General features: G+C 42.1%; 1 protein-coding gene across 1 annotated transcript in view; it reads left to right on the top strand.

Annotated features, from left to right (window-relative positions):
* Window positions 1-5,196: 5,196 nt before the first annotated feature.
* LOC145412152 (thioredoxin domain-containing protein 3 homolog) overlaps window positions 5,197-18,812 on the top strand; it is a 38,339-nt gene continuing 24,723 nt past the window's right edge. Inside the window, exons 1-8 of the mRNA XM_080282086.1 lie at window positions 5,197-5,290; window positions 5,729-5,832; window positions 7,268-7,339; window positions 9,080-9,196; window positions 11,082-11,169; window positions 11,618-11,740; window positions 13,239-13,474; window positions 15,628-15,743. Coding sequence (XP_080138212.1) covers window positions 5,197-5,290; window positions 5,729-5,832; window positions 7,268-7,339; window positions 9,080-9,196; window positions 11,082-11,169; window positions 11,618-11,740; window positions 13,239-13,474; window positions 15,628-15,743 — 950 coding nt within the window. The remainder of the gene's footprint in view (window positions 5,291-5,728; window positions 5,833-7,267; window positions 7,340-9,079; window positions 9,197-11,081; window positions 11,170-11,617; window positions 11,741-13,238; window positions 13,475-15,627; window positions 15,744-18,812) is intronic.

Below are 18,812 nucleotides of genomic sequence, written 5' to 3'. Positions count from 1 at the left end.
AGAATAAGCAGAGTCGCTGAGACATGGATATTACTAATCACCGACCAGAAGGCGAAAGATGGTTCATTACACGCACAGTAACTTTGATCACGGCCATTCTTTCCAAACCACTGGGACCTTGGTTTCAAATTATCCTATGACTCTCCCGCATTTTGTGTCATCCAATACCAAGTTTCTCAAGTCAGATGTAAACATTCCTCAGTCAGCCATCTTCCAGGGAATGGCAGACCGCAAGAGACGATTTTTCCTAGTGAGGCTCCAGGAAATTAGCAAAGATAGAAAAAAATAAACATTATGTTGCCCCCTGAAACTGAGATAAATTTCTTAACAGAATTCCTAAAAGCATCTGTTATGATATGTAAGTAATTAGCGGGTAACACCTAAGTAGTAACTAGATTATATATTATTTCAGCAAATATAAATACATTTGATGTAATGAAGGACTGCTTGAAATAATATCTTGAGTAGTAGTTGGTCTTTTGCAGTGAATCAACCTTTTGGTGACGGTGCCTCTGAGAAAGATTTACTGTGGTTAACAGATCATGTATAATGTAATCCACCGCTGAGGACTTTACTGGTATTGTAATGGTGTCCTGCTTTCCATGCTGGACACACTACACCCCTGAACACTCGGCACATAGTCCCGAGTGTCTCACCGACAATACATGGGTCTAATTAATAATGATTAAAACACTGAGCTCAATAATTTAAAATAAGCCTACTGTACTGTACCAGTTGATTAATATATATTCACAAATTTTTCTCTCAGGTGGTCATACAGTGCAAACTTATTTCTCAGACGCATATGTCGTAATAAATAGACTAAACATACCGCAGCATCACGGCCACTGCCAAAAGCATACTAAGATGTGCCACGGTGCCTGGTACAAAATTTATTGACTGACATTGACTTGTAGGGCACTGCTACCTCCATTTGTTAGGTTACTTCGATTTTACCCTGGTGATAGTTTCTCCTACTTTCGTGTTTTCCTGCTCCAGTTTCTAGCTACTGTCTACTCCAGTACCCCTTCTTTCAGTATCAGGAAATAACTCTTATATGAAGATCTTCAACTTCCATCTTCATTTTCATTTTGTTGCCATCCACTTCAGTTAGATACCATTGTGTGATGTGGTACCATACGCAGGGAGGTGATGTGATAAAGTAGATGAATTGAAAGTTGCAATTAATGAGTATGAAGAAAATAATGAAATTAAATACTATTCACTAAAGACTCACTGAACTTATAATCTGAATTTGTTATTTCGATCATTTGATAATAGTAATAATAATATTGACTTCATGGTACGTGCTTTATATAGTGAGTAGACTGTAGCACCAGTCGAGCAGGGTGGTACTCCCAAGGGGATGGAAAGCTGATGACGGGGAGAGCTGGAGCTCCAGTTTCATCAGCCCTCGAAACTAGCTCCTGATCACCCCCCTTTGCTAAACTTTTTCAGTGTTTCAGTAACACAGAGAGTAGGACAGCATGCTCTCCAATATAAGTTCCTCTAACTGTCAACACCAAACTACATGCACATTACGCACTACACTTCTTATTCAAAATTCAACAAAAATGGCGTCCTATCACCAATCCTCAGAGTCCCTGGGGGGGGGGGTGGCATCAAAGCCCCCACCATTTGCCCCTCTCCCGGTGACGACCAAGCGAGATGCCTGGAACCACTGTCTGACTCGCCTCTTCATTTCTGCAACATTCGCGGCCTTTCCTATAACTTTCTCTCTGCTGAACACCACCTCTCCTCCTGTAAACCTCACCTTCCCCTCCACACTGAGACTCAGCTATCTGAGGCAACTAATAACAAACCCTTCTCTGTGTCATCCCACTTTATACTAATTTCAAAGTCAAAGGTGGCTGTTGTGTTTATGTAAGCAACGACATATCGTGCTCTCTTGTTTCTGAACTTGAATCTTCAGAATTCTCTACTTTCTGGCTTCGGCTATTCTGCCATTCTCTGACTAAATATATTTGTGTTGTTTACTGATCCGCTAATTCTACTGACTATGAAAAATTCCTCGACTATCTTGCCTCTAAGTTGGAACACATCCTCTCAATTTCTCCTATCTTTGAAATCTCCATACTAGATGATTTCGATGTTCACCACCACCTTTAGCTCTCCCGGTGAACAAGCCTACATATATTCTATCCTTAATGACCTGGAACAGCTTGTAGAGTCTCAACATACCTGACCTCTTCCTTACATCTAATCCTTCTGCTTACGCTATTAATCTTTCCTCTCCGCTGGGCTCCTCCAATCACAGCCTTATCACCTTAACCTGTCCTATCGCTCCAGTATGGCCTGTAGATCCGCCCAAGAAGTGGTCACTTTGACACTTTGGAGCTGCTGATTGGGAGGCCCTCAGGCAGTACGTCTCTGATTTTCCCTGGAATGGTTATTGTTTCCATGCCTGTGAGCCAACTGAATGTGCCTCATGCAATATGGAGTTTATTCTCTCGGGCATAGAAGCATACATTCCTTTCTCATATCCTATGACTAATACAAAAAACACTTGGTTTAATCACGCTTGTTCTAATGCTTTCCACAACAAGGAGAGGTCCTACAAGAGGTACCGGAGCCAACCCACCCCTGAATCTCCTCTCTTTTATGTTTATGCCAGGAATCGTCTTAACTTTTTTCTTCACTCTGCTAAAAATTATTTCATTCGTACTAAATGATCTAAAATCTCCAACTCAGATTCTCCTCACTCCTTTTGGCACCTTGCCAAAGCTTTCTAACAATCTCATCATTCTTCCCTCCTCTTTTCAACTTTGATGGTTCTGTAACTATTTCTTCGACGGATAAGGCAGAATTCTTCACTCAGGCTTTCTCCTTCAATTCCACCTTAGACGATTCCGGTGCTGCACTTTCATCGCTTCCCCCCTCTGACTTCTCCATGGCTGACATTAAAATGTCTTCAGTTGATGTATTTTCTGCCATCACTAGCCTCAATACCAACAAGGCATATGGACCTTATGGGGTCCCTACTGTGCTTTAGTGCTTACACCCTACCTAGGTAAACCCTTTCGCCTTTGCCTTTCAACTTGTACCTTTCCGTCTTGCTTGAAGTTTGCTCTTATTCAGCCTGTCTCAAAGAAGGGTGCCATTCCCAGCCCTCCAACTATCTACCGATTACTTTAACATTCTGTATTTCAAAAGTTTTTGAGTCTGTTCTTAACAAAAAGATTTTAAAGCACCTTTTCTATCACAACCTTCTTTCAGAGCGTCAGTATGGGTTCCCCCAGGGACGCTCCACTGGTGATCTTCTCACCTACCTTTGACTCCTGGTTATCCTCCTTTCGGAACTTCAGCAAAAGCTTTCACACTGCATTTGACATCTTAAAGATTTTTGAGCGATTCTGGCATAAATCTTTAATTTCCTAGTTACCCTCTTACGGTACCTATGTTTCTATCTGTACCTTCATCTATAGATTCTTTTCTGGTCGTTCTATAGCTGCTGTTGTATTTAGGTCACAGTTCTTCTCCCAGAGCTATCAATAGTGGTGTTCCTTTGGGCTCTGTCGTATCACCAATCCTTTTCTTTTTATTCATCAACGATCTTCTAAGCTGTACATCTAACCCTATCATTTCATACGCAGATGACTCCATCCTCCACCTTTCCATTCGCTTCCTACAATGCCTAGCTCAGCACTTACTTCAACAAAGAAAGGATGAGGCTATGGCACACCTAATGTCTGACTTAAGTCATATCTCTGCTTGGTGTAAAAGTAATTTTGTTGTACATCTTTCAGCCTGACAAAATCTGCAGGAGTATCCTATAAATTTTAACAATATCCAACCAATTCCTGCATCATCTTTAAAGGTACTTAGGGTTTCATTCTCTCGGAAATTATCTTAGGAAGATCTTATTACCTCTCTTATAAAATCTGCTTCCAAGAGACTAGGTGTGCTAAGCCGACTCAATGCCTCTTTAACCCTGCAAAGTTGTTGACTTTTCACACGAGTTTTATTCGCCCCTGTGTAGAGTACAACGCTCACGTGAGGGGAGGCTCCCCACATACAGCTCTCCTCAACAAGGTGGAGTCAAAGGCTTTTCGTCACATTAACTCTCCTCCTCTTACTGGCTCCCATCAACCTCTGTCTCTTCGCTACATTGTTGCATCTTCTTTATTTTATTTATTTATTTATTTTTTATCGCTACTTCAATGGTCACTGCTCCTCTGAACTGTCCGCTTGCATCCCTCGACCAGTTCGGCAGGCATGTAGCGAAACAAACTTTTATCCCTTTTCTGTCCAGCTCTCTAATGCAAGGGTTAACCGTTACTCCCAGTCCTTCACGTATGCAATAGGTCAGCTCTGGAATTGTCTCCCTCTTTCCATATTTCCTACTTCTTACGATACCCAGTCTTTCAAACGCAGTGTGTCCAGGCATCTCGAAATAAAAAGATCTTGAATTTGGCTCCCCGTTATCTTGTTTTTGTTTTTCTTGGAGGGAACAGTCTTGCGGGCTCCTGACCTTTGGTTCCTTCTTTCTTGTATCAATAAATAAATAAATAAATGAATATATTTATATACTGTATATACTGTATCTATATCTATATCTATATCTATATCTATATATATATAGATATATATATATATATATATATATATATATATATATATATATATATATATATATTTATATACTGTATATATATATATATATATATATATGCCATATGTACTTTAAACACAGAACTACATTATGTGATAACTGTAAATGAGTTATTTGAGAGGAGCCTGTGGAGTCACATGGAACGACAGACTGACAAATGAGGAAGCGAAGGAGCGTTGTGGTGTGGACGTGGATGTGATAGGAAGCGTTAAGAGAAACACAATGAGGTGGTCTGGCCATGTAGAGAGGATGGAGAGTGAGAAGCTGACAAGGAGAGTGTATTTGAGCGAGGCGGAATGGGGGAGAGGGAGGAGAAGGCCAAGGATGAGATGGAGGGATGGAGTGGAGAGGTATATGAGAGAGGGGAGTGTGAGCTGGGAGCGGGGCAGTGAAATGGCGGGGGACAGGGCCACATGGAGGCGATTTGTTTGTGGCCACCCCTTACGGGATTAAGGCGTCTGGAATTAGATGGATAGATAACTGTAAACCTGACTGGATACCAAAGATGATGCTAACAATGCTGGCGGGTGGTGTTTGTTCTTGTGTGACCACTACAGGACCAGATGGCACGGAAGAAGACCGAGGCGCAGCAGCTGTTGATAGAGTTGGACTGCGACAAAGACTGGACCAACGCATGCAAGAGGCCTGGCCTCCTCGGTGAGTTGATAATTTTTGCATGATCATAAGGAACATCATTCAGTTCTATTCTCACATATCTATAGTTCCTAACCAGCAGACTGAAATGCACGAAAGCACCACCGGTAGGATCTGCAGCCAGATACTGTATATAACACTAACCTTTGTCAGGTCTTAGAGCTTTTCCGCATACTCTTCTTAGGAGGCAATGACGTAGCAGTGATATTCCATGTTGCTGAGAGGGAGTGTAAGCACGTATTTGTGTACTTTTTGTGCAACCAGAATTGAGTGGGTTTAACAGACCTTTCGTGGTACAGACATCAACGCATATTTTCTAGTTGTAATTTAATTTTACTTTGCTGGTGACAAAAATAAAAGGAAAAGAAGATATCGGACCTCTCATTTTGCGACGTGGCGGCTGTGGGCCTGCTAACAACATTCCCTAACATCCCATGTCAGTGGTGGACGTGTACAGTGACTGGTGTGGCCCGTGCTCCTCCATGACGGGTCACCTCAGGCGCATCAAGCTGGAGCTGGGTGACGAGTTCTTGACCCTCGCCACGGTGGGTACTGATTCACTCACATACTCTCTTACGCATCCTCACTCGCTGACTTTCTAACTTCCCCACTCACTCATCCTCGTGCACTCATCCTTATTCATTCACTCAATCACCTATCTTCACCCAGTTTCTCATTCACACTCTTTCCATTCCTCCCACCCGCATTTTTCGATAATTCACATTCTTATCCTGGTATACTCAACTCACTACCTCACCCATTTCTTGATAGCTTTGTTAAAAAAAAAATTAAAGAAAAGTTGTATATGCAGTTACTACATCGCTCCTAGTATCTGTGTTTTGGTTCTTATTATAATCCATGAAATGTTTTCATAGACCTTGTACAAATTTCATACTGATTTTCGGGCGAATATCATTCGATTGAACACTCAAAGCCAAGCTGATAATCAAGATTTAGCAAAAGGAACAAAAATGATGAAAATAAAAACAGCTGGCCTTAGAAGTAGCCTGTTGCTGCCATGGACGCACGTGGATATTTCATTTAGAATTACATCTACACCATGTATTCCCGGTGTGGGAATTTTTAGTGGAACACAGGTCAGTCAAAATTGGTTTCAATTCTTTAACCGCAGGAATCTTTTTTTTTTTTTTTTTTAACTAAATAGAATCGTCTTGTGCTAATATAGATCAAATGATTTAATGCATCCATAGGCTTAAAAAGGGTTACTAATTCAAGCAAACCATGGACATGAGTGGAGCAAAGGAACAAACACTGACACTGACTTCAACAGAACGATATCCAGAGAGGGTGATAACAAGGTGAATTTTTTTAGCAGGTAAGGCGAGTGTTTGGCGTTGGAGGCTTGAGCTTAAATGACGTTTGTTTATAATTATATCTTAACTCAAACTCCAGTGAAACATGTATATGCAAAATCAGAGTGAATAATAAATTGAAAAATACGAAGAAAGTCATTACTATGGAGACGCGTATCGCAGAAACTGACGAAAATCCTTTGTGATTACGGACCCTGATGAACTGTACCCTACTGTGTTGCTTTTTAAGAGATTTCCTTCATGTACTCAAAAGTGGAGTCAAGTGCTGGTGAAAAGCAGAGTAAACTTAACGTTTCGCGAAATCAAACCTCAGCTCATTAACCTCTTCAGTCCAAGGACATATATATAGCTTATTTTATTTCTATAGCTACTAGACGATTTTATTAAGTTTAGAAGAGCCCCCTGATCGTAAAGGAGTTGAGGAAGGATATGCTGAACCCTTCCAATTAAAAATCTATATATCCTAAGCTGCTGTAAATCGCCGCGGGAGAGCAAGTACGATATAAAAATGATAATCTCTGGCTGAAGGAGCCAAGCCAGGTTAGGGATGTAGCCTATGCTATTAAATAGTATAAAATTTTTATGGTTAAAGCCCCAGCTGTTCTCTCTCTCTCTCTCTCTCTCTCTCTCTCTCTCTCTCTTCCAGGCCAGAGCGGACGCAATAGAGGCCCTCGCCAAATTCCGCGACAAAGCTGAACCGACTTGGCTCTTCCTTGGGGTGAGTTTTTGGCACAAAGACAGTCCTCCCTGTGTGTCTGAAATTTGTTCGTGAATATTATGCTTTTTACCCCATAACTGGTACTTATTTTGGATGAATCTGTAGAGTCAGCGTTGAGGTACCAATGGAAACTTGAATCAATTGGCTATGGTGGCTTTCTCATGGGCAAAGCCAAACATTAATCTTTAAGTTGGAATAAAGCATCAGTACAAAGCTCTCGAATCGTGACCAAAATGTTGAAACAGATTTTAACTTCTTCCTCTCTTATCCTTTTTTTTTCTTTCTTTCTTTTTTCTTTTCTTTTCCCTTTTGCCTTTGTAGGGAGTGACGGGTGTTAGTGACAGTGATGGTTGTTTGTAATTTTGGTGATATGTAGAGTATTATTATGAAATGGATAGTTCATTTTAATTGTCTGAACTGATCCAAAATAAAATACGAAGTTCTTATATCGCTGTCAGAGGGTGATTTGTATGTAATTTATTGTTGACCTGGTGTCCAAAAATTAACGTCAAATAAAGGCGGCATATGACGATGACTTCTTACTTTTGTGTGGTGTGTTTGTGAGTGTGTGGTGTGTTTGTGAGTGTGTGGTGTGTTTGTGAGTGTGTGGTGTGTTTGTGAGTGTGTGGTGTGTTTGTGAGTGTGTGGTGTGTTTGTGAGTGTGTGGTGTGTTTGTGAGTGTGTGGTGTGTTTGTGAGTGTGTGGTGTGTTTGTGAGTGTGTGGTGTGTTTGTGAGTGTGTGGTGTGTTTGTGAGTGTGTGGTGTGTTTGTGAGTGTGTGGTGTGTTTGTGAGTGTGTGGTGTGTTTGTGAGTGTGTGGTGTGTTTGTGAGTGTGTGGTGTGTCTGTGAGTGTGTGGTGTGTTTGTGAGTGTGTGGTGTGTTTGTGAGTGTGTGGTGTGTTTGTGAGTGTGTGGTGTGTTTGTGAGTGTGTGGTGTGTTTGTGAGTGTGTGGTGTGTCTGTGAGTGTGTGGTGTGTTTGTGAGTGTGTGGTGTGTTTGTGAGTGTGTGGTGTGTTTGTGAGTGTGTGGTGTGTCTGTGAGTGTGTGGTGTGTTTGTGAGTGTGTGGTGTGTTTGTGAGTGTGTGGTGTGTTTGTGAGTGTGTGGTGTGTTTGTGAGTGTGTGGTGTGTTTGTGAGTGTGTGGTGTGTTTGTGAGTGTGTGGTGTGTCTGTGAGTGTGTGGTGTGTCTGTGAGTGTGTGGTGTGTCTGTGAGTGTGTGGTGTGTTTGTAACTGTGACTGATGTGTATGTAACGAATTTTCTAATGGGTGATATATAGTGAGCAAAATACACTGTAAATTCCGTTACATGCGAAGTTTATTATCCAGCTGATATTAAACAGTGACTAATTTCTAATGAGTGGTATCTAATGAGGAATGTGTAGTGAAAAATATATTGTGAGTAATACAAGGTACTTAAAAAAATTTTGATACTGTACGTACGTAGCATTAACGGTTATAATGGAACAGAACTGACAATTCTTCACAGCATGTTGACAAAAATAGCCTATGTTCAAATCTGCAGAGAACCAAATAATTTCCATTTGTCAGCCATCATTGTCATCATGCTGCTGGAATCTTCTCAATGTGGTCTCCGGAGTTCTAAAAGACTAAAATATCACCCAAGGGCACTATGTTTTTCAAGCACCCCCAATTATAATGAATAGAACATAATGCATAATATCTAATTAGTGATATGCAGTGACTGTACTCTCCAGCCTAACTGTTTTCCCCTTGTGTCCAGTCCGGGAAGCCAATGGGTGTGATCCACGGTGCAGACGGGCCACAGCTTCTTAATACCATCAGGCGTCTGCTGCAGGTGGAGGTGGCCGCACATAAGGGCAGGGGGGAGAGGCCAGTGGTGAGACTGCATATATTCCTCACCACACACACACACACACACACACACACACACACACACACACACACACACACACACACAATTATTCACATCACCCGAAGCGTACTTTCGTTATACATACATGCTGGCATACATAAAATATGTGTATACTTCTCACACACACGTACTGATATACATAAAATACTACTATGCTTGCCACACATACATGCTGACGTATATACATCATGACACTTTCCACATACACGTTTTAACGTACATACCGTACATGTACATGTGTTTTATGTACGTCAGCAGGTATGTGTGGGAAGTGTAGCAGTGTCTTATGTATGGATGACGTTATCAAGAGAAACCAATTCTTCTCACACCTAGCGGAAGCGAATAGGATCGACGAACCATAAGCTCGTTATTCTTTCACGCCAGTTACCATGCACCGGGAAGGCACTTGGGCCCGTATTTTCGTCGGCTAAGGAGGCTTTTTACCACTTCTTCCTTACCAGCTTATATCTGTATTCTGGTGTGTCATTATTTTCTCCTACACTAGTTATGCATTTCGCATCAATATAAAACATATAACAAAGTAAGATGCAATACACAGGATAAATAGTTAAGGTGCTAGAAGCTTCTTGACCCCAGGAGAACATGACTCATGATGCCGTGCCTTCCCAGGGCCCACTGGAGCTAGGCAGTCCCGTACACTATACTCCATTTCATCAAGTTTGGCACATCAGTGATGTCCTTAACGCCTGTAGTGTTCATGTAAATCACTTGCAATAGGTGAATCTCTATTCATTACCTTAAGAACCAATATAAAAGGCAGTACAAAAAGGTATATCCAGTACTGAGGACCCTTATCAATGCTACAGGCGTTGAGGACACCATTGATGGTGCCAGACTGGGAGAAATGGAGTATAGTAGTGAAGAGTGTTTTCAAAGATGAAGATAAGATGGTGGATGGAGTGAATCTATTCAAGGAAGCAATGTATGCGGTGATGGCAGTCTGTGAGAGACAAAAATGAAAGGGAGTAAAATGTATGACCGGGAAGGTGTGACTTACTGGATACATAAAAAAAAAAAAAAAAAAAAAAAGACATTTCTAAGGCAGTGTTCCTTGCTTACAACATCAGCCTTGTTCGTCTGGGAGTTGCTTTCTTTGGACAGGCTATGATTTGTTAGCACAATGCAGGGCTGGGTTCAGGGCTCAGGAAAGGGGATGGGAGCATGATTCCTAGCGAAATTACCAATTCATCCAGCTAAAAAATAATTTATTAGCAAATTCCTCTTTTCACAGAAACATAATTCTACGATAATATTTAGGTAAGATATTGAATGCATATATTTTTGTACATAATATGATTATTATTATAAGTAATCATTGGTATGCCGAAAATATGGGGGAAGGGGTGTACTTTGTTCCCCCTCCCCCCAGTAGTTCGTGCCAGCAATGTGGATATTGTTTTTGATACTGAGGTTAACTATGTCTGGCAAAGGTCTACTTTAGCTAACTAAATCGTCTGGAGTAGCCAGAATAAAATATCCGAGTGATGTCTGCTCTACAAAGGCCTACTTGAGATAATTTGTAATATAGGTGTATACAACTGCAATTTTTCAGTATGTCACACTTACTGTATATTGGGAAATTATCACTGGTATTAGGTTATGTTGTTGGAGCATAGCATAACCCCTTTTGGGCGGCGTGCATTCCTCACCTGAATAAAAACCACTGGCCTGTATTAAGTAGAATATCATAAAATAACCCATCTGTTCATTAGAGGTTAAAATAGGTATGTTTCAAAACAAACATTGTTTGAACATCGGGGCCACATAGGGAAAGGGTGGCGTAGAGGGTCGGCTCGACGCTCGGTAGAGTAACAGTGACCCGTGGCAGGTGCTGCTGGATTCCCTCGTCAAGCCAGAGGAAGTGCTGGAACCTGACGAAGACCTGGACGATGTGGAGGGCGAACTGCATAACCTTGGTAAGATAAGACCGGGCACTAATGTCCTCAACAAAATCTAGAAACATAGAAATATTCCACTTATATTAATTCTACATATTTCACGAGAAAACTGTTTTGTGACCAATATGAACAGATGTCTGAGTCGACTACGACTAAGAAGGAAATAATGCAGATGTATATTTCATTGTCTCGTAACCAGTACAGTTTTAGATGACAGTATTTTAACGTCACGTATGCAAGTGTCCGACTGTTTGTCAGTACTTAAATTACCTCATTACAGACTAAGGACAACCGTCAGCTGTACAGTATGATAAATCTTACTGTCCCAGTATTTGCAACACTGTACATTCCTGTTTCGTGGCTCAGATTTCCACTCGTTTGAATAGTATGATAAGAGTGCGTGGACATAATGCTGCTGATTACATTACAGCCATTTAGCACCCAAGTACTTTAATTTTTCCTTCAGACGAGAGTGAGGAGGCGTCAGTAGAAGAGGAACCCGAGCTACAACAAGGCGTGCTCTTCATCCTGCCACACATCATCTCACAGGACAAGGCTGAGACCTTCCTCTCCAATGTGGTGGCTGCAGGTATGGTACTACACGAACGATATCGGCATAGCGGAAATATGTACCGGTATTTATAAAGGACTGTGGCACACCATTTATATTCATATGCAGTTATGACTGTAATATTAAAAATAATGACGTGTAGTTATCTGGATAATAATCAAATCAACGCTCTGCACACACACACACACACACACACACACACACACACACACATGTATGACTATAGAGTAATTGCATAGTCTATACATACAGCATTTATTGTATATACAGTTTTATTTGCTCAGTACCTGGAAATAAAACAGAAACTGAGAGAGAGAGAGAGAGAGAGTATAATGCGATGAAATATAGTAGGGAAGATAACCATTTACTTGAAGCTTTTTATTTTTAACCTCACGCATACGAGTGTTTGACTTTTTGTCGGCACTTAATTTACTTCATTACGGACTTTATTACTAACTCTTTCGGTGTTAACTGTCTGCCTTAATGACCCTTTTGCTGTCGATAGGCGTAAGTCTAACCTCCTCCTCCTCCTACTTCGATATTGGTCACGTTCCCAACCCAGAGTGTGAGATCAGGTAAACAGCTACTTTTGGCTTGTTAACTTGGCTTGGGGATTACATTCCACAGACACACACCACATTCATGTACTTTCACCCATCCACCCAACACACCACACCACATCACACCTCATCACACCACACTGTTAGTCTGTCAGTGACCCACGCACAAACACTACCATTCACTCACCACATCACACTACATTGCTAAATACACCACACCACAACACACAGTCCTATACCTCATCAAACTATACAGTCATATCACGCAATAATACACAACACTGTTTTCATATATTGGGAGGAGGCGGTGACTGAGTCGGCAGAGAGGTGGTATGATGTCCCAGTGGACGCGGGTTTGAATCCAGAATGGGTAAGGGAACAGTTATAAGAATTTGAATTTCGTTCAGACACTCTTTAGTGACCTACCATAAAACCCACCGACCTGAGCTATTATCAGTAAATCACTCCTGTATAAGACAGCCCTAACATGTACTCAAAATGAACTGTGGATGCTAACGCCGAAGTGGTGCATGTGGAGGTGAATGATATGTAGGAGGGCTGCTGGGCCTTGTGGAATTGGCTGTTAAGTCTGTGCACAGAATCGGACACATTAAAAAAAAAAAAAAATCATACCACCATTCGCTCATCACTTTACACCACACAGCCAGATCATACAATTTCACAGTCATACATCACTCTACACAGTCATGTACACATCACACCACACACTCACATTACTCAGTAAATCTCTACACAACAGTGTAATCATATACCACACCATACAACAGTCATACACCACACCACTGTTGTACACATCAGTAGACATACACGATATCACACAGTAATGCAAAAAAATAAAAATTACTGATGGCATGTGATTTTTTTGTAATGTACGTGTAGCACCTCAATAATAAGTAAAGTAAAATTATAGTTCTGAGACTACTTTACTACCACAGGATTCGAGATAGCAGGCCACGTGCAAGAGGAGCTGACCAAAGAGGAACTGCACGACCTCCTATTCCCTCCCAAGGATAAGGAGGGGGAGGAGGAAGATGAAGAGGGGGAGGAGGCGCCGGAGGAGGGAGGAGAAGGAGAGGAAGAGAAGAAAGGCGAAGGAGAGAAGGCCGAGGAGGAAGACGGGGAGAAAGAGACCGAGGAAGCAGATACAGAGGCAAACGCTGACGATGAGAAGGTAAGATAGAGAGAAAGATGAACGACTGATGGAGAGAAAGGGAAGAAGGAGAATGAGAGGAAGAGGAGAACAAAGGTGAATGTGAGAAGGCCGAGGAGGAAGACGGTGAGAAAGAGACCGAGGAAGCAGATACAGAGGCAAACGAAGATAGCGATGCGAGAATGTGAGAGGGAGGAAGAGACGATGAGAGAAAACGGAGAAGGAGAGGATAAGGAGAAGAAAGATGGAAGGGAATAAAAAGGAGAAGGTGAGACAAGACAGAAGGAGAATGAAAGAAAGAGAAAGAAAGATTCCCCAGGAGGGAAACGGGGAAAAAATAAAAAAGGCAGAGGAAAGAGACTGAGGTTAAAACAGATAGTAACGCTATGAAAGTAGGGACAAGATAGAGATGACGATGAAAGGAACAGTAAACGAGGAACAGACGTATGAGAGAGAGGGAGAGAGAGAGAGAGAGAGAGAGAGAACTCTGAATATTACTTTGTTTTTTATCAGACAATACTTGCCAGTATCACTCGCATTAATATTCTGACTTGCTAAACGTTCGAGCATATTGCATTATGATTACGGCAGCCAGAAAAGGAACATATACGAATGTATTTTAATTAACATGATTTTTTTAACATACTAAGTAACTGCAGTACACCCGAGAGCCCTTAAAACTGACTCGTCCCCGCTGACCCTCACAGGAGACTGATATCCCTTCTGAACGGAGGCTAATCCTAACAAGTAATTGCAACCCAGGCACGAATGAACTGTCTAGGACTTCGTGGCTAACCAGTCATGTTATCACGTTTTCATCATATCAGTCATATACGTGCCTACAAGGAAGATGATAATACTCTGCAAACGTAATACTGTATTTTAATACGTTGATCGGCCATGAAACACTTGGATAGGAACAATGGATCAGAGAGTTCAAGTAGAAAACGAAGACATGAATCATCTAAATAACCTGTAGACATCTACAAAACAAGGTTTGACCAGAGGTGTTGTGGCTGGTGGGAAAACCTGATGGCAGTGAGGGCACACACACACACACACACACACACACACACACACACACACACACACACACACACACGCGCGCGCGCGCGCGCACCGGACATCTGTATTGTTGACTGTTTTTTTCTAGATATCAATAAAGTAGATGTGCAGTTTCTTCTGTGCATTCGGAAAAAAAAAATGGAAACAGCATACCCAATCCTGCAGTATGTATGCAGGTATTGTTGAAATCCACGTACTAACTTTCCCCTGTTTTTGATCGTTTCTACTTTTTTGGAGGTGGGCTGTCTCCCTCAGAGAACTGACGGGGTGATCACGCTCCCTAAATATCGCACTGTGGAGAAGAGTCCACTGTACAACATGTACTAAGATATCAAAGCCATATCTGCACTCCTTTCACCATTTTTGAGAATTTTTAATTTCGTGTGGGGGGAGGGGCGACTCCCCTAAAAATTATGGCTGGAAAATTGTATATAGAGGAAGACCTTCCCAGTATTAAGACGAACTCACCTGGGAAATTTCATTCAAATCCATCTAATAGCTTAGGAGGAGTTAAAGCACACACACACACACACACACACACACACACACACACACACACACACACACACACACACACACACACACACACACACACACACACACACACACACACACACACACAGGCTGATCTCGCGCAAAGGTATAGGACGAGGTGCTGAATCTGATAACGTCCTGCTTCGCAGGATTGATGAATAAACCGTACTTGTTTTTTTTTTATCACAACCCAAACGCAATATCCTAATTTCATTATACGTCTTTGAATCTATGCTGCCTACATATCTTGCTCCGAAATAATAAGATAAATGTGTACAAGACTGGTGGGTTCATAAGTGTATTCGTACATCTTTTGTGCCTGGTAGTTAAGGTGAACTTCCGTCCAGAAAGGACCCAGGCCACGTCTCCTGCTCGGCGGAGGTGAATCAGTTTTAGAGTCCTCGAGAGTACTGTATAATGCATAACTGTTGTGTACAGTATAGTCTTCTCCCCTCCCTCGTTACTCATAAGCAGCTTTGCATCTGTTCGTCTTCTAGAACATAATAGAATGGCATATTATTTGCACAGACGACGACACTTTACTTTCTCAGGCGATTGATGGTGAGCCGGGCGAGGAAGATGAAACAGGTGAAGAGAAAGGTGAGGTGGAAGGCGAGGACGAGGACGAGGACGACCTAGAGCACTGGCAGGAGGAGCTCAGTCATGGTCCGCTTTACCTCCTACTTCTCAAGTCAGTCGCTCTCACATCTCAAACTTTTACATTTCATCCTCTAGTAAACGTGTTGAGTCACCTCTGATTCTTTAATGTTATTGTCGAATCACAGACTAGGACAGTCTACATAGATATTTTATGACCTTTATTTTTATTGCATCTTATTTGAATCTAATGCCCCTCTAGCCCTATTCCTCACAGAAACCCAATTCTCTCTCTCTCTACTATCTTATTCCCACACAGTTTTCATGGTTACCATCTCCTCGCTAACTTTCGTAACAAAGGTGGGGCTTGTTGCTTTATTAAGTCAGAATAAGCAATTGACACAATTATCAATTTCCTTTCTATTAATTTAAATTACTCGTTATACAAACTAAATTACCTTAATATAACCAAATGCATCTGTATAGTTTATCGTTCCCCCAGTGTTTCATCAGAACCCAGCATATTTAACTCCATAAACAGCTGACCAACATTAACCTCACCCTTACTAGTGAAATGACCTTGTTGGGTGATTTTAACGTCCATAATGTAGAATGGGTATTGCATTCTGCCAGGACTGATGGTACTGGTCTAGAGTGCGAGCTGTTTGCAGAATCGTTTAATCTCACGCAGCTGGTAAAACAACCAACCAGAATACCAGATAATTCTGACCACAGTGACCATCTCTTGTACGTATTCCTGACAAACAACCCACATCAGAACAGGATAGAGGTACTGTCACCACTTGGATCCTTTGACCACAATCTCTTCAAAATCTCATTCGTCAGTTGCCCCAAACCTCCCCGTTCTGAACCAGTCACGGTGACCAGAAGGCACATTGATAGGGCAGTCTGGGATGGATTTAAAAATTGTGTAACTGGTATTCCATGGCAGCCTGTCTTCTCCACTGACATCAGTTCTACCCAGAACCACATTAATGACTTTATACTAGTTGTATGGTATTGTTCATATCTTGTCAAAAATTTACTAAGAACCACCTTTCTCAACGACCATCATTTTACCCTTAGCTACATTTACTATTAAAGAAAGAGGCTCACATACATCGTCAGAACTCTGTATCAGTCAGCAAAGCTCTTGCTCGTTGTTGTCAGGTAACACAGCATCATCTACCTGCATCAGAGCTGAGACTCTCCACCCTCAACCATTTACTACTATCCTCATCCCTCTCCCCATAGATAATAATTATGTCTTAATATAGCCCACTGTACAGATCCATGAATGTATTCTATGCAACCATCATATATATAATACCATCAGTCACCCACCATTCATTCCATCAAAATGCAGATCGCAGTGGCGTAATGGTGGTTGGGTGGGGGGAATCATATAGATCCACAACCTCCTCTTTGAAATTTCGGAAAAATGCAAGTCAGATTAAAAAAAAAAAAAAAAACGTTATTGATTCCTAATCAAGACCCTCTTCCTTTAATGACTGTAAGTAGTGCAACCTTCCACTTTCGACCATGCTTCAAAACACTGCAAGCATGGAAGACAGAGTTCACTAACTACATAAAAAAAAATGATAAATATGGGCGATAGGAGGAGGGTAGAACAGATACATCGCACAGACTGAAACAGAAGAGAGTTGATGTGGACAGTGGTATGGTGTAGGTTTTGGTTAGCTAACTGTTGCAGGCAAGGCGTTAGCTTGTGTGCGTCCACCCCACAAACTCAGTGGCAGCCAGTGGAACTCGAACCCACCACTCAGAGCGGCCTCCAAATGTGGTGCCAGCACTATATCAACTGAGCCACCGAGCCACCCTATATCTACAGAGTCACTTCCCAACACCGTCCCCCCCGCCCCCTCCCCACCTCCGTCCGATGGTGTGGCTAAATAAGGCCTGGACTGATCTACATTCTTTGGGGCATTACTTGTGGAACATGGTTCTTAAGAGAAGAGAGGACGGCTGACAGGAGGCTGGTAAAGGAGCGAAGAGTGTGTGCAGCAGCACATATTACTGGTATGCGATACTTGCGATATGGTACAAAAGAATCAAGTAATGAAGAAAAAGACCTAAGTACCCAGGAGAAAAACATGGATGTTGATAAACCAAGCAATAAGAGATGCCTTCGTTAACGGGAATAGACTGGTGGCTAACCAGGGAGCTGTAGACAGAAGTATTAATGAGCAGTACATTGCTCTCAGCAAAAATCTCGTGGGAGGTGTGTGGTTGGCCAAGGGACCCATCAAGACATAAGGTAACATAGTAGTGGGATGAGAGTATAGAAACTGCAGTTAAGGAGAAAGAAGACTTTTCCGGGAATGGTAAAGGAGTGGTAACAAAGAGGAATAATTGGCTGCTAATCGCAGAGCCGGAAACGAGGTACACAGGGCAAAATTTGAGTCTCAGAAACTATCTATCTATCTGTCTATTGTCACCCATAAGGGTGACCACAAACAAATCGCCTCCATGTCGCCCTGTCCCCCGCCATTTCACTGCCCAGCTCCTAGCTCACATCCCCTTTTCTCATATACCTCTCCACTCCATCCCTCCATCTCATCCTTGGCCTCCCCCTCGCTCTCTCCCCGTCCATCTCACTCACATACACTCTCTTCTTCCGTCTCTCACCCTCCATCCTCTCCACATGGCCAAACCACCTCGTTGTGTTTCTCCTAACGTTTGCTATCACGTCCACATCCACACCACAACGGTCCTTCACTTCCTCATTTGTCAGTCTGTCTCTCCATGTGACTCCACATGCTCCTCTCAAATACAGTAGCTCATTTCCACTGCTCTCACTCTTGACTTCTGTCCCTTCAACAAGGCCCAAGCTTCACTTCCATACTTTAGAGTGCGTATCACAATACTGTCATGCAGCGACTTTTTCACTCCATACTCACTTCCCTGTTTCTTATCACTGCTTTCAAAGACCAGCAACCTTTCTTCCTTGTTGTACCCTTTCAAGCACTTCATCCTTCAAACTTCCATCCTTACTCATCACACTACCCAAGTACTTAAACGCACTCACTGTACATCCAGTGACTTCATTCCTCTCGATGATCATAACTTTACTCTTCCTTACATTCGCCTTTAGATTCCGTTTCTTAAACACTCTCCCAAACTCTTTCACCAAGCCTTGCAA

Source organism: Coenobita brevimanus, chromosome 92 (assembly GCF_032717465.1).
Source record: "Coenobita brevimanus isolate Jiangsu-jjx chromosome 92, ASM3271746v2, whole genome shotgun sequence".
In the NCBI taxonomy this organism is placed as follows: domain Eukaryota; kingdom Metazoa; phylum Arthropoda; class Malacostraca; order Decapoda; family Coenobitidae; genus Coenobita; species Coenobita brevimanus.
The sequence above is the reverse complement of the archived record's forward strand: the minus strand, read 5'-3'. Positions and strand labels throughout refer to the sequence as shown.